This window comes from Sardina pilchardus, chromosome 1, assembly GCF_963854185.1.
Source record: "Sardina pilchardus chromosome 1, fSarPil1.1, whole genome shotgun sequence".
In the NCBI taxonomy this organism is placed as follows: domain Eukaryota; kingdom Metazoa; phylum Chordata; class Actinopteri; order Clupeiformes; family Clupeidae; genus Sardina; species Sardina pilchardus.
Genome location: NC_084994.1, coordinates 35,151,870 through 35,179,806, shown reverse-complemented (window position 1 = coordinate 35,179,806; position 27,937 = coordinate 35,151,870). Strand labels below are relative to the sequence as shown.

The 27,937-nt window shown below is 42.1% G+C and overlaps 2 protein-coding genes across 2 annotated transcripts in view; both read left to right on the top strand.

Moving 5' to 3' along the window:
• Positions 1–610: 610 nt before the first annotated feature.
• as3mt (arsenite methyltransferase) lies at positions 611–14,330 on the top strand. Its single transcript, XM_062543235.1, has 11 exons — positions 611–792; positions 1,094–1,127; positions 1,914–2,041; positions 2,472–2,622; positions 3,361–3,497; positions 3,894–3,963; positions 4,192–4,273; positions 4,642–4,773; positions 5,386–5,528; positions 7,348–7,470; positions 13,270–14,330. Exons 1-11 carry the CDS (start codon positions 767–769, stop codon positions 13,372–13,374), a joined length of 1,131 nt encoding a protein of 376 aa, XP_062399219.1. The 5' UTR covers positions 611–766; the 3' UTR covers positions 13,375–14,330.
• A 798-nt stretch (positions 14,331–15,128) lies between these two features.
• The window catches only part of cnnm2b (cyclin and CBS domain divalent metal cation transport mediator 2b), a 28,344-nt gene continuing 15,535 nt past the window's right edge, over positions 15,129–27,937 (top strand). The window contains exon 1 of the mRNA XM_062530789.1: positions 15,129–16,611. Within this exon, the coding sequence (XP_062386773.1) occupies positions 15,129–16,611 (1,483 nt within the window). The remainder of the gene's footprint in view (positions 16,612–27,937) is intronic.

The following is a 27,937-nucleotide window of genomic DNA, read 5'->3' as shown; positions in this document are numbered from 1 at the left end:
TCTGTAGCCCTAGTACTAGTAGCCTAGTCCATGGCAGCATCGACCCATGGACCTTGGGTCAATAGGCCACTAGAATGGAGCTGGTGTCATCGTGACGAGGATGAAACGCACTGTTGTGCATGTTATTCTTTAGTTAACCAGTGGAACTAAAAACTTTAACCGCTGTCCAGGCCAAATTTAAGTTGGTCTAGTCAAGCAATTAGCATTAACATTTGTTTTTCAATCCTGTAGCCTGCTGTTTGGCGCATGTGAAGGAATACATTTTCACACTATTTCAAAATAAAGTTGTGGCTCTGCCAGCTGGTAACTCGAATGTATTATTTTTTTCAATTAATTGATTAATTTATTATTATGTGCAACATTATTGCCCAGTATGTTCATTGATTTAAGGTAGCCTAATAGCCTTGCATGGCCTGTGATTGATTCACAATGTCATTTTTTCTCCAACTCTTTTATTTCATGTACATTCCCCTTTACCAACAGTCAATTAATCGAGCAAATTCCATACAAATTCGGCATGACTCATGACTAGTGGTAAGATTGGCTTCTAGCGCCTTCTACAGGACTTTTATTGTGAAATAAAGGAGGAGTTCCGTGTGTTCCAGTTGTGTTGTCCCGTGCACTGACAGACATAAAAGCAACAACTCTGTCTGCTATGTAGACAGCTATCTGTGCTTGGTATATCTTTGCTCGTGATCACATTGTCGATAATCGGGAATTTTTAAATTATTTTTTTGGAAGCAAAGTGAGTTCAAGTTGATTGAAGATGTCAACGAATCTGGGTGATAACAGGTAACGTTGATGCTAACTGGAGATGTGTTTCTCAGATCCGACTGTACTTCTCTGATGCTTTCGCTTCGCTTGGCAGTTAATCAATGTGGTGCTAGTTGATACATAGCATGTGCTGCAAAACAATGTCAGCCTGTTTGTTTGTTTGTTTGTTGTTTATTCCTGGAGTGTCGCCTACAGATGAAGTTTTTGGAACTACCAAAAAGTTAACGTAGTGTCATAGCAGCTATACAGTACAGCCCCGTGATAGAGGCTGATTGAGAGTGCACAACACTAAACCAGTTCTTCATATTTATTCCAACAGGAATCCAAACACTTCCATCCACAGTGATGTAAAGGTACGTTAAACACATGCAGGCTACATGTAGAAAAGTGAGATTTCAAGTTTGTGTTCATGGGACCACATTGGACCAACTTTATGTTCCTGCAGTATTAGAGGGGCTAACTTGTCACCCTGACGAGGACGACACGCACTGCAGCCAGATGACAACATGAGTGTGTCTGTGGGGTTTATGAGTAGGCCAATGAGTGGTTATCTATGGCTATGACTGTCCTGTGTGCATCGTTTTCTGGCTGACCAGGGGATTTTAAATGAGGAAGTTTACAGTATTGTGAACCTGTGGTGGAATGAGTTGACGGCCATTCTATCAACCATGTAATTAACAATACCAAATCAGTTAGACGGGATAGGCCGCTATATCGACTTAAAACGCTATAGGCCTAACACATAGGCTACATATTCGTGAATGGACGGGCATGGAGCCAATTGGTCCATTAGGCCAGTAGGCCACTATTTAGGAGTTGGCTTGTAATCGTGACAAGGCTGGAATTCACTACTGCCGATTGCTACACCCTATGATTTATTTTATGGTTATGGGGTTATGAATCCTGTGGCATTGTGTGTAGGCCTACTCTTTGGCTGACCAGCGAGACATCTGTTAACATTTGCAGCTATATAACTTCAGGACCATTTTTGAAATGATCAGCAGAAGTTTCACAAAACATTTGTAATTGTTAAATGCAACAATGTTTTACAGGTTTTTATTTAACTTTAGTCACACAAATAGCTAACTTCATGGGCATATTGGGAGGGCTTGTCCTCATAACCGTTGTTCCCAAACTAGGAATACTACGGCGAAAGATTGAAGAGCACCGCGGACCTGAAGTCCAATGCCTGTGTGCCCTCTGCCAAGCCCATCCCTGCCTATATAAGAAAAGCTTTAAAGGAGGTCCACCCCGACGTCACAGCCAAGTAAGACAATCTATGCATTTATTATCTATTAATAAATGATTCATGAATTACCATGACCCCATCACTCTTTATAATGGAAAATGCAGACACTGTGTGTGTGTGTGTGTGTGTGTGTGTGTCTGTTTTTCCTCGTCATCCTTCCGAGTGTGTGTGTGTGTGTGTGTGTGTGTGTGTGTGTGTGTGTGTGTGTGTGTGTGTGTGGTACTGTAACTAGGCCCTCTCTCCTGGCTGTGCTGCAGGTACTATGGCTGTGGGCTGGTGGTGTGTGTGTGTGTGTGTGTGTGTGTGTGTGTGTGTGTGTGTGTGTGTGTGGTAACTAGGCCCTCTCCCCTGGCTGTGCTGCAGGTACTATGGCTGTGGGCTGGTGGTGTGTGTGTGTGTGTGTGTGTGGTACTGTAACTAGGCCCCCTCTCTCCTGGCTGTGCTGCAGGTACTATGGCTGCGGGCTGGTGGTGCCGGAGTGCCTGGAGGCGTGCCGCGTGCTGGACCTGGGCAGCGGGAGCGGCCGGGACGTCTACATGCTGAGTCACCTGGTGGGAGAGAAGGGCCACATCACCGGGATCGACATGACCGAGGGTCAGGTAGGAACACACAACAACAACAACAACAACAACAACAACAACAACAACAACAACAACAACAACAACGGCATTTATGTAGCACTTTTCAAAGCACCCAAAGCAGCAGCAACAACAACAACAACAACAACAACAACAACAACAACAACAACAACAACAACAACAACAACAACAACAACAACAACAACAACAACAACAACAACAACAACAGCACATTGCATTTATGTTGCGGCTTTCAAGGGACCCAAATCACTTTACAGTGAATGGGGAACCTCACTAAGCACCACCAGTGCATGTATGCACACATACAATGCCCTTACAAGATAGGGCCACTGGAAGCTGTTTGATGTTCCTAATGGGCGTACAGTAATTCAGTACTGTACAGTAGTACAGAAACCATATTAACACCATATTAAGTCGCCCCTTTATTAACCTCATACAGTAGCTGAGGAAAATTTGCAAAATCAATGTATAAGCCACGGCTAATAGTCGGGACATTACGGTACATGTTTCAATGACAAGGCAAGTAGTTTTCAAGTACTCTCTTGTCTTTTTCGTTTGGATCCTGTGTGAGAAAACCTGTCCAATGTCATTACTATGTTCTAAGCATTATTTGGTTGGAAATGTTTTGGGTTTTGAGGTCGCTAGCTTCCCCCTATTGCCTGGAAAACAGGCAATCATCATTAATGTCAAATTATTGACAGCCGCTAATCTGGCCTTGTTAATTTTTTTTTTTTGCAGCTTGAGGTGGCTCGCAAGCACGTAGATTACCACATGCAGAAGTTTGGTTATAAACAGCCCAACGTGGACTTTGTTCAAGGATACATTGAGGCTCTCCAGGAGGCGGGGCTGCAGAAAGGCTCCTATGACATCATCATGTAAGCCCATGAGTGACAGGGGAGCTACACCAGGCGCGTAACTCAAGCGTTCCGTTTGCGACGCGTAAAATCCATTTTAGAAGACTGGTCTATTTTTTTTTTTTTTCCCGAATGTATGTACTGTACGCGCCACTGTCGCGTCTGGTGTAGCTACTTCCATTGGTTATAGTGATGATTAACTGCCGCAGCATACGCGTTGCGAACGGAATGCTTCAGTTACGTGCCTGGTGTAGCTCCCCTTTGACTCTCTCTCTGACTCCATTAATTTGCATTTGCCATTAATTTGCTTGTTTTAAGATGTGCCGTTATTTTTTAAATGCATGCCTTGCCTTGCATGCTTTGCCTTGCAGTTGCCTTTTTTTACTGACTGTCAGATTGGTTTTTGTCCCCTTTCAGATCAAACTGTGTGGTTAATCTCTCTCCAGACAAGACAAAGGTTTTGAGGGAGGCTTATGACGTGCTTAAGGTAAAGTGGCCTTTCATGAGGATGATATACTCTGTTCACAGTTGAACCGTAGGTCAGCTGTACAAATCCAGTTGCTCTTTGTGTTGTAGCTCTTTGGTTAATGTTCCTATGAAGACAAGTCTTTTGAACAGCAGTGCCCTCAGTGTGAACTGAGAGAAAGAAAAGGCAACTTTTCATCTCGAAGAATGTATACTGTGCTTGATGAACAGGCGTGCTGTTATCTTTCAGGATGGAGGGGAGCTGTACTTCAGCGATGTGTACAGCAGCAGCAGACTCCCTGAGCACGTGAAGTCTCATAAAGTCTTGTGGGGTACGAAAAGATAAGCTAAAGATAACATACATCTATCTGGCAATTATTATTTAATAAGAATCCTGTGAACAGGACCTTGGACCTGAAGGACGTTTTTTGCGTAGAATTAGTCCAAAGTTTGAACGTTAAGTTTGTCTGATATTAATTAACATAGGAAAGTCTTATACATTATGTCAGTTCTTAACAAGTAACCTGTGTTCCCAGTGTCCCAAAGAACCAGGAGGAATTTACATGTAAGCAGTAGAGGCACTAGATCTTGGTTAGCAAGAATCTAACAAGATCAGTAACTAGCCAATGAGCGTGGACAGTGGACATGTGTTGTTGTTCCTAAGTAGTAGTAATTCAGGCCGTTTCTTCTCTTCCTGAAGGGGAGTGTATCGGCGGAGCCCTGTGGTGGGAGGATCTCAACCGATTGGCCGAGGAGGTGGGCTTCAGCACGCCCCTATTGGTTACCGCCAGTATCATCACCGTGGACAACCCCGAGCTTGAGAAGCTGCTGGGTAATAAGGCCTGTTTGATCGGCGCGCACAGACACCAAGCATGTTAGAATCTACGCTGGTGTATTGTTGTCACACTAAAAATAAAAAAAAAAGGCTCAGTATTAAGTAATTACATGAAAGTTTCTTGTTATAACAAGATCTTTTTCACGTTTTAACAAGATAAGTTTCACGTTATTACATGAAATTATCACGTTATTTCATGATAATGATATTTTCACGTTATAACACGAAAATATCATGTTATTTCAAGATATGATATTATCACGTTATTACTTGAAGCTTTCACGTAATTACTTGATACTGAGCCTTTTTTTTTATTTCTAGTGTGACAGCAATACACCACCGTAAGAATCAGTGGTTTGAGACGTTTAAATACTACAGCTCTGGGAAAAATGAAGAGACCACTGCATGACCACTGTCATCCTATGGCTGCAGAGTGACATTTGAATGAGTTGACCGTCATAGTTCAAAATTAAGAGACCACTGCATTTTGAATATGACTGTCAACTCATTCAATTTTTTTTTTCTCCAGAGCTGTAGTTTCTATCCAGAATTGAACTCTATATATGCAGATGAACTGCAAAACTATATTCATAGACGTTTCTCTTTCAGATGGATATAAATTTATCTCGGCCACATACCGCCTCTTCAAGGTGCCAAAATGTACATCTACAGAGAAGTGCCTGGTGATGTACGACGGGAACGTCACGGGCTCAGAGAAGGCTCTGGAGTTTGATGCAAAACATACTTTCAAGGTTCGCCCTAAAAGTGGTCACACATTCACAGGAGCCAGATTTACTTCATGGACATTTTTCCTGCCAGTACAGTGGGGTGTCCTACGAAGCAAGTTAGACAAATCTAGGTTATCTAGACATATCGAGGCTGCACAAAGCCTCAGCTCAGGTATTAAGTTAAGTGATCCTACGACAGCAGGTATGTGATAAATTTGTCAAACTAGGCTTTCAGCTCAGATCTGTGCGCGTTCTCGTGGTTGGGGTGATTTTGACCAATCGGGAAACGTGGAGACGCACAAGACAGCCTAGGTTTAAAAACGATTACTTCCGCATTTATGAGCGGTAGCGAAATCTAGGGTGGTCTTTTTTAGTGTCTAACCTATAACATCAAAAAGTCGATGGTCATCAGATATTGTATGGCATGCATGTCCATAGTAGTGACATATTTGCACGCACAACATAGTTAAAAGCGCCTTCGAGATTCAAAATGTTTGCAGAGGCGGGGCTGGACCTGTTCAAAGTATGACAGATTAGCACACGTGAGATACCTTCGTTTTTCAAGATAATGGATTGGTAAGAATTGGTCAGAGGGCGGTGATATTTCACGATTTGAGCTATAACTAAGCACATAACCCGCTCCCGACCAGGTTTGGTTGCGAGCATAAGATACCATGGTGATACAGCGACGCTAAAACAAATCCACTTTCGTATGACAGCATACCCTGGTTTTGAGCGCAACATACCTCGCTAAGCCACTAATCGAGCTTCGTAGGACACCCCACAGTTCTATGTTGACTCAGGCTTACTGTCCTAAACTCATCATATGTGACCCTGTAAAGCGGAACCAGTCGTTTCGATAAAATTTAATAAATTAAGTTATTGTGTTCACATGAACGGCCATAAACTAAGCTTCCAACGATATGTATATCGAGGGTATTACACAAACTATCGCTAAGATAACAGCATCCAAAGTTGACATGGTTCTCCTGTCACGATATGCCAGAAGAGGAGAAATCACCTTTTTAAGCGGCGCGCGCACAACGGGAATGACGGCAAATGTGTTGAATCTTCGCCGGGTTTAACAGTCAAAACGTATGTTTTTCCGTGAAATGCGTTCACGATATGAAACTGTAGACTGTATACAGTCGAATTATGCGAAAATGTGAAATTCAGCATTTTAACCCGGAAGTTTGTTATTGTTGATTTTCTCAAAATAACGTTGTGCGCAAAACGACTGATTTCGCTTTGAATGGTCAAAATGTGTCTGTGCATAGCTCACCATCGTCTTGCTTTCCCCCCTGTTCTGTAATTAGTCCCCCATCTCAGGCAAATATGAGGGTGGTAGCAAAGTCTTTTTAATAAGTGTCTCTGGTGGTAGTTTCCAGACTGCCTTAGCAGCGTGAATGAAATTGTGCGCAAGGCAGCATGGGAACACCCAGGCTAGTGATTTCATGTATACATTTAGGACCGTTGGGTTAGGACTGTTATTGAAATGGCTAGGACTGTCGAAATATCATCTATTCTCATCCTAATTCTCTCATTAGGTGGATTCGACTTCATGTAGCCGACGACTACAGACATGCAGAATGCAGAATGTCAGATTATTTCTGACATTCTGATACATTTTCAACATTCTGATACGTTTTTGTACGTATGTACAATTCCGGTTTGAAAGACAGAATGTCAGAAATAGTCACGTCTGCAGTCGTCTTTAGACGGCTACATGAATTCAAATCCACCTATTCTCTAATATGCCCCCCCCAATCTATAATCTATTCTCATCCTAATCCTCTCATTCTCTAATATGCCCCTCCACCTCTCCTCCCCTTTCTCCTCCCAGGTGGAAGAGGTGATGGAGGTGGGTGCGGAGATTGGCAACATCCTGAAGTGCTCCAGGTTCGCCTCCGAGTTCACCTTCCAGCCTCCTGGAACTCCCAGCAGCCCCTGCTGCGCCAAGCCTCAGGTAGCGTTCATCTCCTACAGCTTTCATCTCCTTGATTGACCTATCAAATCGCATGTGCAATATATATCAGCATTCTTAAAGGAAACGTTTCACCACATGGTGCTACAAGCAAAGATGCTTTAAAACTAAATAAAATGTTTGCGGGGTTGTTTTGTCGTCCCGTTCACATCTACGTTTGATAGTGGCTCAGATCAGATACCTGTGTTAACATGGTTCACTAATTTGTATAACGCCTGCCTGAGACAATCCATATTAGACAGGGAAAAATCCAGAACGATCTAATAAAGGTCACTACCAAACTTTTCTCAATTGATTCTATAGTACTTTTCCGCGTAGAATCCATTTCTGCTTGGGACATTTTTATATCACGCATAATTAATGAGATAATTTGCATATTTGAATACATTAGGGCAATTCCATATCAGTTGGAACAGGTCCGACACCATGGTCCTCAGTTTTTCCTGATTTTTGGTCCAAATGTTCCTCCATGTCTCATTGGAAGAAAACCAAAATTTTAGCTGGGTATCTTGTTTAGTTTCTGACATATGGCTCTTCAAATGTGGTTAGACGTGTCCTAAAAAAAGGCTGAAAATTCCTGTATTTAATGAGCACCACTTTTTTTTAAACCCCTCTCCTCTCTTAAGGCTACCATATTGTTTTCTAAAAATTTGAACACTGGGGCAGTACCCTGTGTTGTTGTCCAAAATCACAAAGGAATTACAGTCCTTCCCACCATTGGAGACTTATCCATCGAAACAAACCCATATTTTTTTTGAAAGCAATGAAAAAAAAACCTGTTTTTGTTCTCTTATGGTCATGAATGCCTAGCACTCACATTTTTAAAACTCTACATATTTATAGTCCATGAGTAAGAGAACATGTTGATAAAAAATTGAGATGTTTTTTTTTTCTTATTTCGAGGCTATGAGCCTTCAAAGTTGGCCAAAATGGTTTTTTCCTAAAAATGCCACTTTTCTTGCCTTTTTCCAAGGACAAGATGAAATGCAAATCCAACATTTATTTTTTTCTGCAATAGTGTGGCACTTCGTAGATCATGTGAATGTGGTAGATCCGACCTGTCCATTCTAATATCCCCACAGCACATGTCTGAAGTTAGAAAAAATGAAAAATAGTCTTGGCTGAAGGAGGTGTTGGTTTGATTTGTATGAACCTCTTAGAAGGACAATATCGGGTGTAAACCCATTTTTTCTGTTTGAGGGATCAGAATGCCATCTTGTAAATAGGATAAAAATGTTGTATCCCATTTCTACTCTTTAGTGATCCCTTAAAATATGTCCAAAAGTTGTCAAAAATGAAAAAGGCAACTAAATTGAGGGGCTTAAATGGCCAAGTGGATCAAGTCACACAAGGTTAAAAATGTAATATAAGACAGATGAGAAACTGAGGGAGAACACTGTGAAATGTTTAACCCTGTTACGATGGCCTTTGAACCCACTGTGTCCCTAATATCCTGTGATAACCGGAAGTTGGTTTAAAACAGGAAATAAACTTTAAAAAGGCTATATCTAGAGAACGGAAGGTCATAGAAATAAACATTCACTTCTTGCTTGATCCTCATGGGTGAATTATGTGTGATGGAGCAAATCAGATTGAGTCTACGACCTTCCGTTCAATAGTTGTTCGCAAAAAACTATTTCTCATTGAAATTAATTAAATTGAAATAAAAAAAACAGTAACTGTAAGTGTTGAGGCCAAAATCATGGTTTGAGATATTGTGTAAGAGTATGTTTCAGACCATTTGGAGTTGATCGGTACCCACTTTGTGTGACATAAAGAAAATATTATTAATTTAACTTATGGATGGATATGGATGACCAAAAAGTGTAGGATTTTCACTGGTCCTAGGGTTATGTTTATCTAAGTGGATCTCAGGTTAACTGTCCAGGGATACCATTAGAACAAATCACAATGCATGCTGCATCCAACGGTAACTCCAACAGCAACCAGGAGACAATATGCTTCATGCAGAAGAAATTTGTTTAATGAGAATGAACCTCAGTTAGGGACACAGTGGGTTCAAAGGCCATCATAGCAGGGATTATACATTTAACAGTGTTCTCCCTCAGTATCTCTTCTGTCTTATATTTCATTTTTAGCCTTGTGACTTGATCCACTTGGCCATTTAAGCCCCTCAATTTAGTCGCCTTTTTTCCCCCATTTATGACAACTTTTGGACATATTTTAAGGGATCACTAAAGAGTAAAAATGGGATATAACATTTTTATCCTGTTTACAGGATGGCATTCTGATCCCTCAAAAGATAAAATGGATTTACATCCCATATTGTCCTTCTAAGAGGTTCATACAAATCAAACCAACACCTCCTTCAGCCAAGACATTTTTTCATTTTTTCTAGCTTCAGACATGTGCTGTGGGGATATTAAAATGGACAGGTCGGATCTACCACATTCACATGATCTACGAAGTGCCACACTATTGCAGAAAAAAAGAAATGTTGGATTTGCATTTCATCTTGTCCTTGGAAAAAGGCAAAAAAAGTGGCATTTTTAGGAAAAACGCCATTTTGGCCAACTTTGAAGGCTCATAGCCTCGAAATAAGAAAAAAAAAACATCTCAATTTTTTTGTCAACATGTTCTCTCACTCATGGACTATATATATGCAGAGTTTTAAAAATGTGAGTGCTAGGCATTCATGACCATAAGAGAACAAAAACAGGCTTTTTTTTCATTGCTTTAAAAAAAAAAATATGGGTTTGTTTCGATGAATAAGTCTCCAATGGTGGGAAGGACTGTAATTCCTTTGTGATTTTGGACAACAACACAGGGTACTGCCCCAGTGTTCAAATGTTTAGAAAATAATATGGTAGCCTTAAGAGAGGAGAGGGGATTAAAAAAAAGTGGTGCTCATTAAATACAGGAATTTTCAGCCTTTATTTTAGGACACGTCTAACCACATTTGAAGAGCCATATCTCAGAAACTAAACAAGATACCCAGCTAAAATTTTGGTTTTCTTCTAATGAGACATGGAGGAACATTTGGACCAAAAATCAGGAAAAACTGAGGACCATGGTGTCGGACCTGTTCCAACTGATATGGAATTGCCCTAATGTATTCAAATATGCAATATGCATCTCATTAACTATGCGTGATATAAAAATGTCTCAAGCAGAAATGGATTCTACGCGGAAAAGTACTATAGAATCAATTGAGAAAGTTTGGTAGTGACCTTTATTAGATCGTTCTGGATTTTTCCCTGTCTATATATGCACCATAGGAATTTTGGGAACTGAAATGACCGCAAATAAACAGACAACACTAATAAGCTTGCGTTAGGGTATTCCAGTTGTTTACTTTAGTTTCAAAAGTATCTTCAAAAAGCCAGTGAAATATGCAGTCTGCGAAAAAGCATGGAATTGTCCAAAATGTCTTGGTTATTGCTGAATCAGTTCAGAGTTCCTTTCACTGTCTCAGTATCCGCACTAGTTCATCCCAAAGGTGTTCTGTTGAGGTTGAGGTCAGAACTCCATGCAGGCCAGTCAAGGTCATCCACACCAAACTCTGTCATCCATGTCTTTATGGTCATGTTGGAAGAGGAAGGGACCATCCCTAAGCTGGGCTTTGCCCCTTAGTTGCAGTGAAAGGAAGTCTGAATGATTCAGCATTAACCAAGACATTTTGGACAATTCCATCGTCCCAACCTAGTGGGGACAGTTTGGGGATGGCCACTTCCTGTTCCAACATGACTGTGCACCATTGAACAAAGTAAGGTCCACAAAGGCATGGATGACGGAGTTTGGTGAGGATGAACTTGACTGATGAGTCCTGACCTCAACCAAACTAAGAGCCAGTCTCCTCGTCCAACATCAGTGCGTGACTTACAGTAACAAATACACTTCTGGAAGAATGGTAAAACAATCCCATAAAGACACTCCTATAAGACAATCCCATAAAGACACTCCTAAACCTTGTGGAAAGCCTTCACTTCAGCCTTCACTTCAGTTCATATGTGAGTCAAGGCAGGTGAGCGAATACTTTTAGCAATATAGTGTGTGTGTGTGTATGTATGTATGTATGTATATATATATATATATATATATATATATATATAAATATATATAAATCCTTAAGCACGTGATCACTGAAGTTAAATTGAAACAGGTTTTGTCTTTCTTGAAGAAAAACAAAAACAAAAAAACAAAGCAAAATGCACCACGTAAAAGATATCATGATATATTAGTTTCAGTGATAATAGGAGATATTACCATAACATGATATATTGATTCAACGATAATCATAATTTATTCCTGCTTCAATATCCAAAGCAGGTCAGGTGAATAATAAAGACCGTGATGACCAACAGACATGTGGTGTGATTTAACCAAAAGAGGCCACACTGACTAACATAATAAGGGAAGTGAATCAACGGGAACTTAAAACGTGCGTTTAGACAACTCCAGACACTCGAGCCCTGCCCTGGTGTTGTGGGCGGTGAGGTGACCAAGACGGCAAGGCCACACAGCTGTGTCTGTATGGGAGACTACCGTGGACCTTGGACAGAGAGGAATGCCAAGCCTGTACGACCAAAGAATTCCCCCTTATCAGTGTTCATGGTCACTGAATCCTCTCAGACACAAAAGGAAGAGTTGTTTTAGGGTTTATTTATAACCACCGACAAACATGCTGGGTTGTCTTTTTTTATTTTTTTATCTTCCCCCATTCGTCGTTATATAAACCAGGCAAATGCTTGAAAGCAAAGCATGTAGGTGAGGCGATCGTTTGAGTCTTATCACCTGGCACTGTATGGAGTTCCTGATCACAGAAAAAAAAAGAAAAGAAAAAAACATGACACATTTACTATGATCTGGGGGGTATTTCAAGTACGTGGTTTAGTGATAAAACCTCGGTGAGTAAGTGGTAAACCACCTACAACAAGAGCCCAATGGCATTGTTTAGTTAGGAGAATAAAGCTGGACAGCTCTTCTATTAGAAGGTTTACCACTTACCCTGAGTTAACTTACCCAGGTTTGTTACTAAACTATGTACTTGGAATACCCCCCTGGTGTAACTGAGGAAACTTTACCATCATCTGAGGTAACTGAGGAAACAAGGCACAACAACTAATTCATGAATGGCCCGCTATTTGATTGTTAGTCGATAAACATTTGTTGACGTCTGTGGAGTTTCAGAGATGTGAACACAAATCAGGCCACTTAGAAAGTTGGAATTCTGACTCCCGGAGTGAGAATGACTATACAGTATGAGTATGTCCTATTTATAACTTTTTCCCCCAGAATGTGTGTTTGTGTTTCGGTTTAAGTATGAGTGTGTGCACATTGAGAAGTTTCCTCAAGGGGATAGTAAAATATATATTTAGGTCTATTTTTCTGTGTGTTCTGTCATTCCCAAAATTCCTATCTCAATGTTTGTATCTAATTGCGCTACTGAATAAGTATACCCTCCAAATTAAAATGCAATACAACTTATTTTCCTCGTTGTATTCGCCATGCCCCTTATAAGATACCCCATAGTACCTTATTTGAACAAACCACGAAACACAAATAGAAGCTGCTAAAAGACTAATATCCTGAAAACAGATAAGGATTACGCCTGAATCTGGGGTTGGGGGAGGGCGTTACCTGATATTAAAAAAACTGTCTGGAACTCACGACACGATGGCTCTGAAGGGATACATGTGTGTTAAGATAGAAAGATATTTGATTAAATGAGGCACGATGACACTGAGGCACAATTCAGCGTATCGTGAATCATAATGGGGTTTGTGCTCCACTCATGTACTATTATTGTCTTTCCCTCAGGCTGTGTCCTCAAATCCTTTCGAACTGGTGGAGCAGCTGGGGAAGGCAACTCCCTCTCCGGCCACAGGGGGGTGCTGTAGTGCACAAGAGGCGTGCTGCAAGTGAGACTACGAGACGACGTTGCAATTAAACATGGGGAAATAGGGCAGGGGCACAGCAAAAATCAATCTCAAATCGAATCATTGGCGTTCTGTCAGATGTTGGCAGTAAAATAATGTATTGTGGTAATTAAACCAATTGTACTAAAAGTGTCAGGAAGTACAAGTTTGAGAATGTCCACATGTCCACCAAAGTCTACACCAAGACTTGATGATTAAGAAGTATTGTCCTGCTGGAGTTTGACTGATAAAACACTTGACCAAACATCTTATTCTTTGGTGCTAACTGTTTACTGCTAACAGTATTCTGTGCAGAGCAATGGAATTGCATAGTCTGTGTTTGACATTAGGCTGTTTGACATCATGGTTATGGAAAGGCTAAGCATAGGAAATAGACATTCCCAGATTAGGTTTGGGAAGATATGACTGGAATACTTAAAAAATGATTGAAAAGAAAAAACAATTGATTTGATGCTGAAATATGACAAAAGAAACTTAATTGAACTTAATTAAGAAAAAATAATTGTCATTGTGAACTGAGATTTAATTCTATGTTATAGTAACATTGAGATATCTGCACTGAATTTGCTATCTTTGGAACTGAACTGTGTGGGATGCAGTTATGGTACCTCAATGTTACATGTTACCATAATGGTATCATAATCGGTGGCTGTCAAATTACATGCCCAACAGTCTATTAAATCAGTTGTTCTTTTTCTATGTGCTGATTTGAAATGCTGTGCCAGCTTGTAGCATTGTTGTATTAGTATAAGAGGTAACTGCACTTGCCAATATGTGCCTCAATTGTCTGATTGTTTTGCTAATAAATATGGAAATCCACAAGCTTAATTTCTGCTTGTTAATTGTGTTTACACGCGGTCAACCCTCAACCGAACTAAGCGCTTGCAGATGGAGCCCAGGTGTTTTATAGAAGTGCATGGCTGTGTGTCATGTGGTTAAATGCCAACAGGAACTGTCAACACAACACCACAGAGAAAGCCACAAAGCACATGTAAAACTGACTTCAGTAAAAAATATTATTATTATTTTTTAAACTGCCTTAAATGAGCAGTGATTTCCCCTGTTCAATATTGCATGCTTATATCTAGACTGAAATAAGCAGAGAACGCCTTTTCTCTAGACAAAATATCATGTAGGCCATCGTGTAGAGGTGCAACAGGTGGGTGATGGGTGAAACAAAAAAAAGAAAACTTCTGTAGAGTATTGGCCTACTGATACAGACTATTTTCTTGTAACCTAGTTAATAAAATAACATGCTGATCTAGGGCCTAATGTGCATGCCCATTGGAGAAACATTGCATTGCCAGATAAAAGCACTTGATTCGACCACTTCGTTTCTATCCCAGGCACTGTATTTACAAACTTTTCAGGAAAAGAGGAAACATTCACAACCCGATTGCTTCCAAAAGCTGCCTAAAAAGTCACGCGGAAAAAGTCCTGTCTCCTGTCTTCTAAATTGCTTTTGTTTTTGCTTTCCATTGGTTGGAGTGACCGCAATGAGCCCGCCTTTGGTTAGCTGCGCCTCTGGATTGGGCACTGCGCTCGCCTATCTCTGGGACCCCAGTAGAGGCGTGAGTGCGTACAGAGCCCGCTCAGAGGAGTAATCAGTTTCGGACGCGTAGTTGAGCCAAGCAGGTCCGATGCACAAGTTAAAGCGACGCACAGCGGAGATGAAGGAGGACTCCGATTGGCTCTGATTTTTAAAAGTCCTTTTCATTCAAGAGGTTGCCCATTATCAACATGGCAGAGCCCTCGGTCTCAGTACCCACTGCAAAAATGGCGTCACTTAGCCGGGTTCGAGCCCTGACTTTAATTTTTTTAACTGTCAGCGGATACTTAATTGCCCCGACAAGTGGTAAGGAGGGGAGCGAGGAGACGGTCATCATTGGACTACGGCTGGAGGACACGGACGACATTTCTTTCATGGATAAGGGCTTTCTGCGGGTCAGTGAGAGATCTCGGGTGAAACTGAGGATCTACGGCCAAAACATAAACAACGAGACGTGGTCCAAAATTGCCTTCACGGAACACGAGCGGTCCAGAGTCATCGGGAACATCGATAGCTCCACTGGGGACAACAAGAGCCAAGAGGAGACGTCAGGATTGCATCCCTGTGGGATCAGGACTTCGGATATAATTATTCTGCCCAACATAATCTTGAATCGTAAGACTTCGGGGATTGTTGAAATTGAGGTCAAACCCTTGCGAAAGACGGAGAGGAGTAAATCGTACTACCTGTGCATTGCCACTTCAGCACCTGCTGTTGCCGGAGCGCACGATCCGTGGACGGAAAACACTTGGATCTATCACGATGGGGACGACACGAGAGTGATAGTGGTAGAGGAGAGAAAGTTCTTGCTTCCTTTTTGGCTGCAGGTGATATTCATTTCCATGCTGCTTTGCCTCTCCGGGATGTTCAGCGGTTTGAATCTCGGACTTATGGCACTGGACCCCATGGAGCTTCAGATTGTTCAGAACTGTGGAACGGAACGAGAGAAGAACTTCGCCAAAAAAATCGAGCCGGTTAGAAGCCAGGGGAACTACTTGCTTTGCTCTCTTCTGTTGGGGAATGTCCTGGTGAATACCACATTGACGATTTTGTTGGATGATATTGCGGGGAACGGGTTGATAGCGGTCGTGATGTCCACCATTGGTATTGTCATATTCGGCGAGATTGTGCCTCAAGCTATATGCTCCAGACACGGTCTCGCTGTTGGTGCTAACACAATATTGCTAACCAAATTTTTCATGCTTCTGACGTTCCCGGCATCGTATCCAGTGAGCAAATTGTTAGATTACCTGCTGGGACAGGAGATAGGCACTGTGTACAACCGAGAGAAACTCCTGGAGATGCTGAGAGTGACGGATCCGTACAACGACCTGGTGAAAGAGGAGTTGAACATCATCCAGGGCGCGCTGGAGCTGAGGACTAAGACCGTGGAGGATGTGATGACACCGCTGCGTGATTGCTTCATGATCCCGGGCGATGCCATCCTCGACTTCAACACTATGTCCGAAGTCATGGAAAGCGGCTACACGCGTATCCCAGTATTCGAGGGGGAGCGGTCCAATATCGTGGACCTGCTCTTCGTGAAGGATCTGGCGTTTGTGGACCCTGACGACTGCACGCCGCTGAAAACCATCACTAAGTTTTACAGTCACCAATTGCATTTTGTCTTTAACGACACAAAGTTGGACGCTATGCTGGAGGAGTTCAAAAAAGGTAATTTCTACATAACTACTTCATATTCTATATCTCTTAACCATGCACTGCGCAGGAGCGTTCCCCCTTGTCCTGTACATATGGATATTGTAGCAGCGTGTCTCCAAACAAAAGTGCGTTGTTATCAGTGTGGTATAAACTGCTGATCAAGTGCTTTGAATAGGTTTTTAGTTTCCATAGCCTTTTTAAGCATACATTTAGTGTAAAATGTTACCCTATAGGTATTCATGAGGACTTACATGAGTCACAGGCCACCCTGTTCAAGTATTGAGGTTCATGTTGGTCGAGTTACAATTTCTTTGTTTGTTAATGTACAAGTGAAGGAGAGGAGGTCACTACTACTGAAGTGACAGGGAGGACTGCAAGGGATGTGATCCTGAATAGAATTAGAACAAAAGGCCCATATCAGAAATGTGTACAAGACTAATAGTCAACTTGCATGACAACCTGCAGACCTTGCAACCTTGCATATCAACTCTCCTTAAGTGTCCCCCTTTCAACTAATCATTGCTGCTGTTTTATTTTTGAACCAACACGGTGATGAGATAAGGTGAGGCCCTCGGAGGCTTTGATATAATTAGATGCGGCAGTTGTGTGTGTGACGTAGGCTGATTAGGGTACATTTGTAGTCAGCCGGTGTGTGTGTGTGTTTGTGTGTGTGTGTGCGTGTGTATGCGTCGTCGGGTGTTTACGGCCACCTGGATACTGCTGTGGCCCTGGCTTTTGTGACCTCAATGGGATGCACAAACAAAATGAAACTGCCGTGTTTTTTTTTTTTTTTACGCTTGCACTGGAAGGATCTCACATGGGTATATTTCTATCTCCTCAGCACACTTTGGAGGATTCAGTGCTCTCATACCGGCACACTTTGGAGGCTTTAGTCCTCTCATACGGGCCTTGGGGTAGGTGTGAGTAGGCTGGTGACTGGGCCGAGTATTCCAAGCTCAGAGGTCACACAAAGTCCCCCCCCCACCCCCCCCCCGTTTAAAGCCGTGCGACCAGATTTTCAGGATTGATGTCAGTAGGTCTCAGGCAGGCCAGGGAAGTCCTTATAGTTTCCAAACAAAAGGATACAAGGATAGGATACAAGGATACGAGGATATAAAAATAGGGGGCAAAGACGTGTCCACCCCAGAGGAACAAGTAGTCGCTAGTGTGCACTGAGCGCCTACTTCCGTTGTACCCACTATTGTCCCAATATCTACACTATATGCTTAAACTAAGTATTCAAAGTGTGCAAGTAGGCGGTTTGAGACACACACTCTCTCTCTCTCTCACTCGTCCCTCTGTTTCCCTTTGTACTAATGTAACTGCTGCTCCACAACTACAGCAAGTAGGTGGCTTGACTTCATCAGGTTCTCTAAAAGTACAACTTTAGTGATAAAGACGACAGTTAAATTGTTTTATGGCAGTGTCACTACACTGGAACTGACTGGTAACTCAAGGGTGTGCTTAAGATCCCTCTCTCCTCCACCTGGTCCTCCTCCCTCCCTCCCTCCCTCCCTCTTTCCCTCCTTCCCTCCCTCTCTCTCTTTCCTCCCAAGAAGTGATTACTTTTCGCCTTCACTTCCAATGGGATGTTAATGTTTACAAGGCTCCCTTTCTCCTTTCTCCTTTATATGTGCGAACGTGTGAGAGGGACATGTGGGAACAGTTCTTTGGCCCTCTAGGGGTTATCAGATGAGGCCATCTTGTTTCAAAACCTGCTAAACTCCTCCCCACCCACACTCCCTCAACACCTAACACCCCCCACCCCCCTCACTCCCCCAACACCTAACACTTAACCCCCCCCACCCACCTTCACCCTCCACCCCCAAACACCTGACTCAAACCCGACCCCCCACACACACACACACACACTCACACACACACACACACACACACTTCCCTTTCTCCCGTCCCTGGTCCAGGGTGATGCTGGGAGCGATAACTCGCTTTTTGTCCCGCTCTTGGAATGCCGCCATGTGGATAAACCATGGCCACTAAGTGCTACAACAAAGCTGATGAAAAAAAAACACCTCCATAGCGGCCGCCCGGCCACCAAACACAAACACACCAACAAACAGTGTGACCTAACAAAACAACAATGTGGACTGTGTTGCTGGAGTAATAGTGTTTTGACTGGCCTTTAATCACAGCCCTTAGTTACTCCACATGCCATATGTTGCTGCTGCTGTGTGGCTTCTGCCTTTGCATTGGGCATTTTACGACAGTGTCATGGTAAATTCTGGTATCATGGTATCAGGTAAATTCACCTGAGGAAGGTCTGTGACCGAAACGTTGTGAATACTGTGAATAAATGTTTGGCATGTGTAATGGACAGTGTGCGGGATTCTCTCTTTTAAGTACGACAGTGGCGTGAAAATGAAAGTGTAGGTGAAATACACAATTTGTTGTTTGAGGACATGATCAATCGATTGGTGGCCCCCAGAGTATATATGGGGGCCATCACATTCCGCGACCTAGTGGCCTTAATGGCAATCGGTTAATCATTTAAGCGTCAACCTCTGTAATGAATAACTCTTCACAATGCCGCTCTCCACACAAGAGAATGGACAGGTATGTGAGCGGCTGTGTGTGTGTATCTTCGCTTTTCTTCTGTTAACGGTTCAGGGTCCCAGCACATTTATCAGGAACACCTTGGCATGAATATCACGCCTGTCAAAATATACATACAGATTGTTTGAGTGCTCGCTAGTTACCACAGAGTGCTATTCTTTTAGGTGAAAGGTCAAATATCCCTGAGCTTGTCCTCTTTTTTCATTTACTGTGTGTATAGTATACACTTATATATAAACGTATATAACTATATAATATACGCACTATGTAAATATACACTATATATTTATAAGTGTTTGATACATGAAGATTTGATCAACTCACCTAATGGTCTTCTACCATTTGATGAGGAGTGGATCTGGAGAGTCACTCTTTAACACACAAAGCAAGAGAGCATATAGATAAATACCCATACAGTATAATAGACCCAGACAGTATATAATATGCTCATAAGTTGGCTATCAAGTCACACTTAATTTTGTTTTGTTATGTTAAGCATGCTAATGTAGGCCTATCTGAAGGACCTTCCAATATGTTTTCCTCTCTCCTGAAAGCATTAACTACCTTTATGTATTGTTTAATGATAAATCCCAGACATACAGTACATAGCTGTGTTGAGATTAGATCTGTCTCGTCTTGGCTCGCTAGTCGCTAGCTGCCAATAAGTCATTTTAGTTTGGTTCAGCTGTATGAATCAGTCAGGAGAGATCCAGACAGACCAGCACTGCTGCAGACACTTCTTCAAGATGTACAACTCTGAAAGCAGAGGGTGGTGGTGGTGGACTCCTATGGTGGCAGTCCATCAGTAAATGTTAACATGGCTTATGTCAGCTTGAAGGTTAAACCATCGTTTAGTAGGTTTGTTGTCTTCAGTGCTTAAAAGCCGTTGACACAAGGTAAGGTTTACCTAAGTGGTATTGAGGAGAAAAAAAAGCAGAATTTAGACAAAAGGTTATGTACTCTTTCTAATGGCATTCAGGTAAAGCTGATGTAACAAAAGATGTGTTATTTCTCTGTAAAATAGACGTGCATGTTAATTCATGTGCAGGCCTGAGTTGTGTCTGTAAAAGATCAAATGAAACAGACCAGTATGGGCGTGTTATACTAGTTGATGTCTCCATAGCTTAGAATTTCACACCTGCCATACTTTTGGTTTAAATGTGGAAACGTTCAGAATAATAAAGCGAGTGGATAACTTCTTACTGCAAATAATGATTATAGTAATTAACTGTTTAAGTCACACGACGGTGTCTGCTGTAACCATATTGAGTATAGCACATGAATAGTTTAAGTTCAAGGCATATTTTGGGATGTTTGTAAGGTAGAAATGAACAAAGAGGGAGACATTGAGTCTCAGCGTTCTGCTTTTGGGAGAAGTCAAAAGACTTCACAAAATGAAGGGGAAAAAAGCATGGGTGAGCACATTCTTCTTCTTGACACCGTGTTTGTGTCGAGCCCCATACATGCCAACGGTCTCAATTCTTACCTCGGTTTCTTGTTTTGACTACCGTTGGCTGAAACAACAGCAATGATTTGACTTCAGTGTGTGGCGGGCCGACGGTGGAACCTTGAGTGCGAGGGGGCGGGAAAGAGAGAGAGAGAGAGAGAGAGAAAGAGAAAGAGAGGGAGAGAGAGTCGGGGAGGGAGGGAGGTGGCAATCCGCCGTGTGACTCCGCCAGGCTCATGAGGACAGTAAGCCACTACTGGAATGTTACGCAGGGGAGGAGGAGGAGGAGGACTGGGGGGGGGGGGGGGGGGGTATTGATATTGGTCATGGCAATTGGATTTTTTTCTTCCTTTCCCCCCTACTCTTTTAGTTTTGTTCTTGGCCTTATTCCAGAGGGAACTCACCATTGGTCTCTAATGACTTATTGGGTGTTGGGATGGGGGTGGGGGCGGGGGCGGTAGTGGTGGTAGTGGTGTTGGGGAGGGGGGTGGGGGTTGGGGGTAAGAAGGGAGAGGGTCAAAGTTTCACGTCAATCTGGCTCTGTTAGTGGCACTCGCTCAGTTGAAAGTGCTTTGTATTGTAAGTCACTGTTAATTAATGTAACACCTCTTGTTGAGCTGTGTGAAGAATGAAGCATGTTGGGCTGAGAGAAAAAAACACACATACACCTGGAAAATGTAATTTGTCCACTCTTTTATGTAATATTGTAACAGGTGATTTTCAAGGTATTTTGTCAGGTCATCACATGCATTTGCTGGAAAAAGTATATACTAGGGAATAGGGATAGGGAAACAGTGAACTTCCACATTTATTGGCACCCCTGGTAAAGATTGTTAAAAAGAGGTTTAAAAATCTTATCAATTTATATATATAAAAAAAATAGGTACTATTTTTATTTCGATATGGACACATGTTTTGGTTCACTGATTTGGTTGATCCAATCATGATTCATGACCCAGTTCTACGGTCCTGGCCGATACATACTTTTGATTTATAATGACCAGGTATTTCATGATACTTCAATGCTCCCGGTGACCAAACGTATCAGTAGGCCTAGGGTTCTTTTGTGTAGTCGTTCTTCTGTGTAGGTCAAACTTTCTTGGCCTACACAGGACTTATGGACCACTTTCCAACAGTGGTCCGTTAGAGTTTCTTGCCTCTCTTACCATCCTTCTCACTATGTTTGGTGGCAGGGTAAATGCATGTCCTTGTCCAGACACATTCCAGTTGATTGGGATTTCATAATTGTCCTTTGAAGTGTAAATGTACTTGTTTGGTTATAACCATTCCCTGACTTAGAGGTTTTCCCAAATTAATTTGAGTTGTGTATGGTGTTCCCCATGCTGAAGAAAAGTTTGTCCTCGTTGTCTTCATCGTGAGACTAAAATAAATCACTGAAATGATTAATAAAAAAAGCGACACTTATTTTTACTTACAACTTTACCAGGGCTGCCAAAAATGTGGAGTGTGCTGTACTTTAAAAGTTTTCCTGGTCTGGAATGTCGATCCAATTTTAGAACAGTCTGTCGTAACAGCCACCACGCTTTGACACGTCAGACTAAAATTCTTCTGACACAGCCAGTCTGAACATATTACTGATAGAAGCGGACATTTGAGCCACCCCATAATTGAGACAATTAGGGAATGTCGTATTGTACAGGAAGTATCTACTGTACCCAGCAGCAGGTCGAGGGATAATGAGCAGCCCAAAGCTCGGAGTCGGTCCAGTTACCCAGATGTCGCATAGCTTTGGCCAGACCTACACTAATGCCAGTAGAGTTTGACCGTGTGTTTATATCTAATGCACAGACATGTTAATGACTTACTGTTACTGTCAACGACTGTAACTATGTAATCATGGTTGTGTAGTCCGTCTGCATCTCATACAGTGCTCTGTGGTAATTCTGATGCAAATGCAGGTATTGTTTGAGTGTAGCAAGGCTTACCCATAGGACTAATGTGTTACTTACAATAGTCGATTAATTACTGTCTGACAAAGAAAGCTTAAGTAACGCAAAGGAACTGGCACTTATAGCATATGTATTTATCCACACAGCAACACAGACTCCAAGCAGCAGGTTTTGTAATTGAACCCAGGCTATCCAGTTGTCTGGTGGCAACAGCACTTCTGCTCCATCACAGGGATGTCTGTTTGTTCGCAAGATAACTCAAAAAGTTACAGATGGATTTTGATTACATTTTCAGTGAATGTTTGAAATGACCCAAGGACGAGTGATCCGTATCTCCGTCTGGATCCAGGAGGTGGCTATGTTTTCGCTTGGCGGAGGTCTGCGCTCTCTGAGTGCTTTTCTAGTTTCTTAATGAAACTTTTCACTTCATTATTTTGCACTAACGTCGTCTCCTATTGCACTGCAGCCTTGTAAAGACTTCCTGACTTGTAAAGAGCCGCTGTGTTTCACTCTGTTGCTTATCGATACGTGTATGCCACTGCAGCTGACACTAAACGATGCGCAGAGCAACATTTGGCCAACAGGAGACCGGTTCAAACTGGCTTCACCATGTGCTATGGCGTGGCTGTGTTCATTTCTATGTCTACATCTCATGCTGTCATGGGCCGGGTTTCCCAGATTCGTTAAGAAGCTCTTAAGTGCTAAGAACTTCTTAGGAGCGCTCTAAGAACGTTCTAAGAACGCTCCCAAGAAGTTCCTAGCACTTAAGAGCTTCTTAATGAATCTGGGAAACCCGGCCATTATCTCTCGTAGAACTTAGCCAACTTCCCACAGTAGGCTTTCCGTCACTGAGAGGTGCAGCTCTGTTAGCCTTGTGCTGCACATGGTCCCGCACAAGCGGCTGCTGTGGCGGTAATGCGATAAAGTCAAGATTTGGATTTGAAAATGTGTTACTCGTGAAATGGCCTTCACACCTTTTGAGTTTTCCAGACCAGACCGCGCCAGCCAAAGCCCACAAGATGCTCTTGGGGGGGGGGGGGGGTTTTGGCAGTTTTTTGAATGTGGATTACACAGAAGTCTCTGGTCCTCTTTAAAAAGCCGCACTATACACCAATTATTGCACGTATCGAACCACATCATTCCTCACGGTAATGTAGGCCAATCTATGCTTAATTCTGATTTGATGGCTGCCTTTTTCACGCTTCTTAGTTTCCACGAAAAAAGAAAGAAAAAAAAAACTTGCTGTACTTAGGTATTTGGCCTAGTTTACAACTTTCTCCATGTACCCCCCTGCCCCCCCCACCCCATCCACAGACTCGAACACTGTCGAACTTGAAGAGTCTTGTTTGAGCTTTGTTCTTGGTAACACTTGCCGATGCGGGAATAAGACGGCGGATTAAGTGGCGTCATGTTGGCATGTGTTGAGCTCCGTGCCCGTTGTGGGATACCCCTTTGAACTCTGCATGGCGCCTCTCTCCCCCACTCTCCTGCTCAGTCTCTACCTCATTCCACACGCACCTACTCTCAGACCTTATGGCTCTTTCTTTTCTACAATCTCTACCTCATTCCACACGCACCTACTCTCAGACCTTATGGCTCTTTCTTTTCTACAATCTCTACCTCATTCCACACGCACCTACTCTCAGACCTTATGGTTCTTTCTTTTCTACAATCTCTACCTCATTCCACACGCACCTACTCTCAGACCTTATGGCTCTTTCTTTTCTACAATCTCTACCTCATTCCACATGCACCTACTCTCAGACCTTATGGTTCTTTCTTTTCTACAATCTCTACTTCATTCCACACGCACCTACTCTCAGACCTTATGGCTCTTTCTTTTCTACAATCTCTACCTCATTCCACACACACCTACTCTCAGACCTTATGGGCTCTTTCTCTTCTACAATCTGTACCTCATTCCACACTCACCTACTCTCAGACCTTATGGCTCTTTCTTTTCTACAATCTCTACCTCATTCCACACTCACCTACTCCATGGTTCTTTCTTTTCTACAATCTCTACCTCATTCCACACACATCTACTCTCAGACCTTATGACTCTTTCTCTTCTACAGTCTCTACCTCATTCACACTCACCAACTCAGACCTTATGGACTCTTTGTCCTATGTCCTATGTCCTTTGTCCTCATTCCACACGCACCTACTCTCAGACCTTATGGCTCTTTCTTTTCTACAATCTCTACCTCATTCCACACTCACCTACTCTCAGACCTTATGGCTCTTTCTTTTCTACAATCTCTACCTCATTCCACACTCACCTACTCTCAGACCTTATGTCTCTTTCTTTTCTACAATCTCTACCTCATTCCACACTCATCTACTCTCAGACCTTATGGCTCTTTCTTTTCTACAATCTCTACCTCATTCCACACACACCTACTCTACTCTCAGACCTTATGGGCTCTTTATCTTCTACAGTCTCTCCTCTTTCCACACTCACCTACTCAGACCTTATGGGCTTTTTGTCTCCTACAATCGCTCCTCCGCCTTTTGCTAATGTACATATTTTGCCAGTCAATCGTCATGAACTACTGAAAGTCAAAAACTGCAACAGTACAAACCAAAAAACTTTTTTTTTTAATTCTCAGGAGAGTGCTAGCTTTGTGCCATATTAACTTTTAGACATGTAAAGCCTCTCGTGTCTCAGTGGGCTAGACATACAATGCATGAAGTTATAATGTGGGTATGGTGCTAAAAGCCTATTGGAACAGGCTTTGCCTCTGAAATGGCCTACATTCCACAAATTCTGGTGCAACATGAATTGGACTTAAAACCAGATTAGCAAAACAATTGAGAAGTGCGAATCCTGCTCCTACTACCTTCACCCAATCTGTTTGATATCAAACTATTATTTTTATGTCTCAAACAGCTACACTTCAAGAAAAATTTACATCTTTTTTGCACTGGTACTTTTTTTCTTTTTCTTTTTTTTTGATTGATGGCTATGTCAGGGGCTAGCCTATTGACTAACTTAACAGCATTCCTGCAACAACAACTCAAACTCAACGTTGTTTGGAAATGACAAGTTATGCATCATTTATAATTGCATTATATATTCTTGGTAAAGTAAATCCAACTGCATGTATAACTGCTAAACAGCATGTTAAAATGCAACTACAGTACATGCAACTAAAGAGTGGACATGCTTTATAGCACTTACCAGTACCTTCTTCCTTCCCTATCCTGACTGTCCCTCTTCTCCCTGCCTCCCTTGGCCTGTTATTCTGTTCTATGTTAGTATTGCTGCACTAGCTACATGCTAGTAGCACTGCACCTTTATTGCACATTTGAGTAAGTCGCTTTTGATTTAAAAAAAAAAGAAATAAATAAAAGACTCAATTACTACATTTAATATGTAAATGTAAAGAGTGCAATTGAAAGTAAGTGTTTGAGCAGAAAGAACTGTCAGTGGTAGTGCAGTTTGACACAGTTTTAAAGAAGAACTGTACGAGGCTCTTGAGAATGCTATCATCTACAGTACATTGTGTAACTCAGTAAAAGTTACATTTACAGTGTCTTTCCTATATCCAATTGGATATACTGTAACTATACTGAAGCTTGCCCAGGGGCAATTGGATATACTGTAACTCTGGTACTGAAGCTTGCCCAGGGGCAATTGGATATACTGTAACTCTGGTACTGAAGCTTGCCCAGGGGCAATTGGATATACTGTAACTCTGGTACTGAAGCTTGCCCAGGGGCACTTGTCTTAATCAGTATCAGGTCCAACACTGGCAGCCATGATGAATGTGGCGCTTTACAAATGTGTCCTGCTTGGCAGCCGGTGGGATAACTGAATTAACAGGATAACTGAATTGGACAGGGAGAGCTGCACTTACTATGAGTGGACTTGGACGCTTGCAGAATAGAAGTTTTACACTAGCATGTGACACAGAAATGGCTTTTTAATGTTAAGTGTTTCTTCAAGAAAAACTTTGAGAAAAGACTGATGTCGAAGAGTGGTTTTAATTTGATCTAAACACCATTCTTCCAGCATTGTCCTGTTACCATTATGTCTATTACACAGAGAATACAAACTTTACTGATCCAAATGCTTTGAGATACAGTTGAACAGACACACCAATTCTTTAAGTACATTTGGGTAATAGACTCACAAAAGAAGTACTTGGATTTGCTCCAATTGTGATTATGCCACAAGAAAGTCTAAAGTTGTCTTCGTGACCGTGGCAGGTTCTTGGTCTGTTAACTAATGTGGTCTTGTCACAGCTTGTGACTGGCTTTTGGCTGAGGGTGGCATTGCACAGTTGGATGGCTAACTGATCTCGTCATCACTACAGCTAGCATGCCTAAGGTCCCCTGAAGTCTGATGAGAGCTAGCTCGGGCTAACGTAGAACGGCATGACCGCATTGTATTGTACTGTATACAACAGCCACACAGGGGACAGTTTGGTAAGACAAGAAAGACAGCCCAGCACTAGTTGGTTTGTATGCTAATGTTATCTGCCTTCTGAGTTTGGGTGTTTTTTGTTTAATTCAGTCAAAATTGTTGTGTCTTCACATTCTGTTGCTATTTCTAGGTTTTTTTTTTTTTTTTTTTTTAGATTAAAAAAAAAAAAAAAAATTAAAAACACGCCACACAGCACCTTAAATGCAACCACCCAGAACGCTGATAGCTCTGTGAACTGGCCTGGAAAAAAAAAAACAAGGACAAGACAAAATTATACCACTGTGACCTTCATTAAGTCTTTGTAGTGGTTTGGCAGACAACCATATTGGTGTTTTTCCTCTCGTTGTTGAAGGTACAGAAAGGAGGGCATTGGGAGAGCCTGGCGTGTTTGCATAGGTGTTTCAAAATGACAGACTTCTGGAAACAAAAGACTGGTGTGTGTACACAGTATGTACATTCTCAAAAGACAGCAATTAAGCACAGCTATGACAAGCTACAAGGAATACAAATGTGTTGTAAATGGTTACAGATTGTATGAGAAAACACTTATGCCTTAGCAGAACAGACAGAACATTTGACATGCGTCAAGTTGGTAAAGCTCAGCGCAGGGACTTGAGGATTCCTGAAATAAATGCATCTTCGTAACACTCCTATGGCGGTAATACAAAGTGACGTTTAGACAAGAATGTTTACTGTAAGTGAATGCAGGGTAGGGCTATTATGCCACTCCCAATCCTTGTTTCACAACTGTGGTGCTGGGATAAGCCTTGTTTTGCGACCAGTGAACCACTAGATCTGTTGTTTCCAATGTGGTATCAAAAACTGTGTTGTGTCTGGATTACTGTGACCATGAATATTTTTTTGTTTTAGCAAATATAGTTATAGTTAACAATTATCGCACAACCTCACCTTTGCAGCTTAGTATAATAACACAAACCTGTTTTTCTTTTTTGTAGGTAGTGTGTGAGTGCTAAGAGT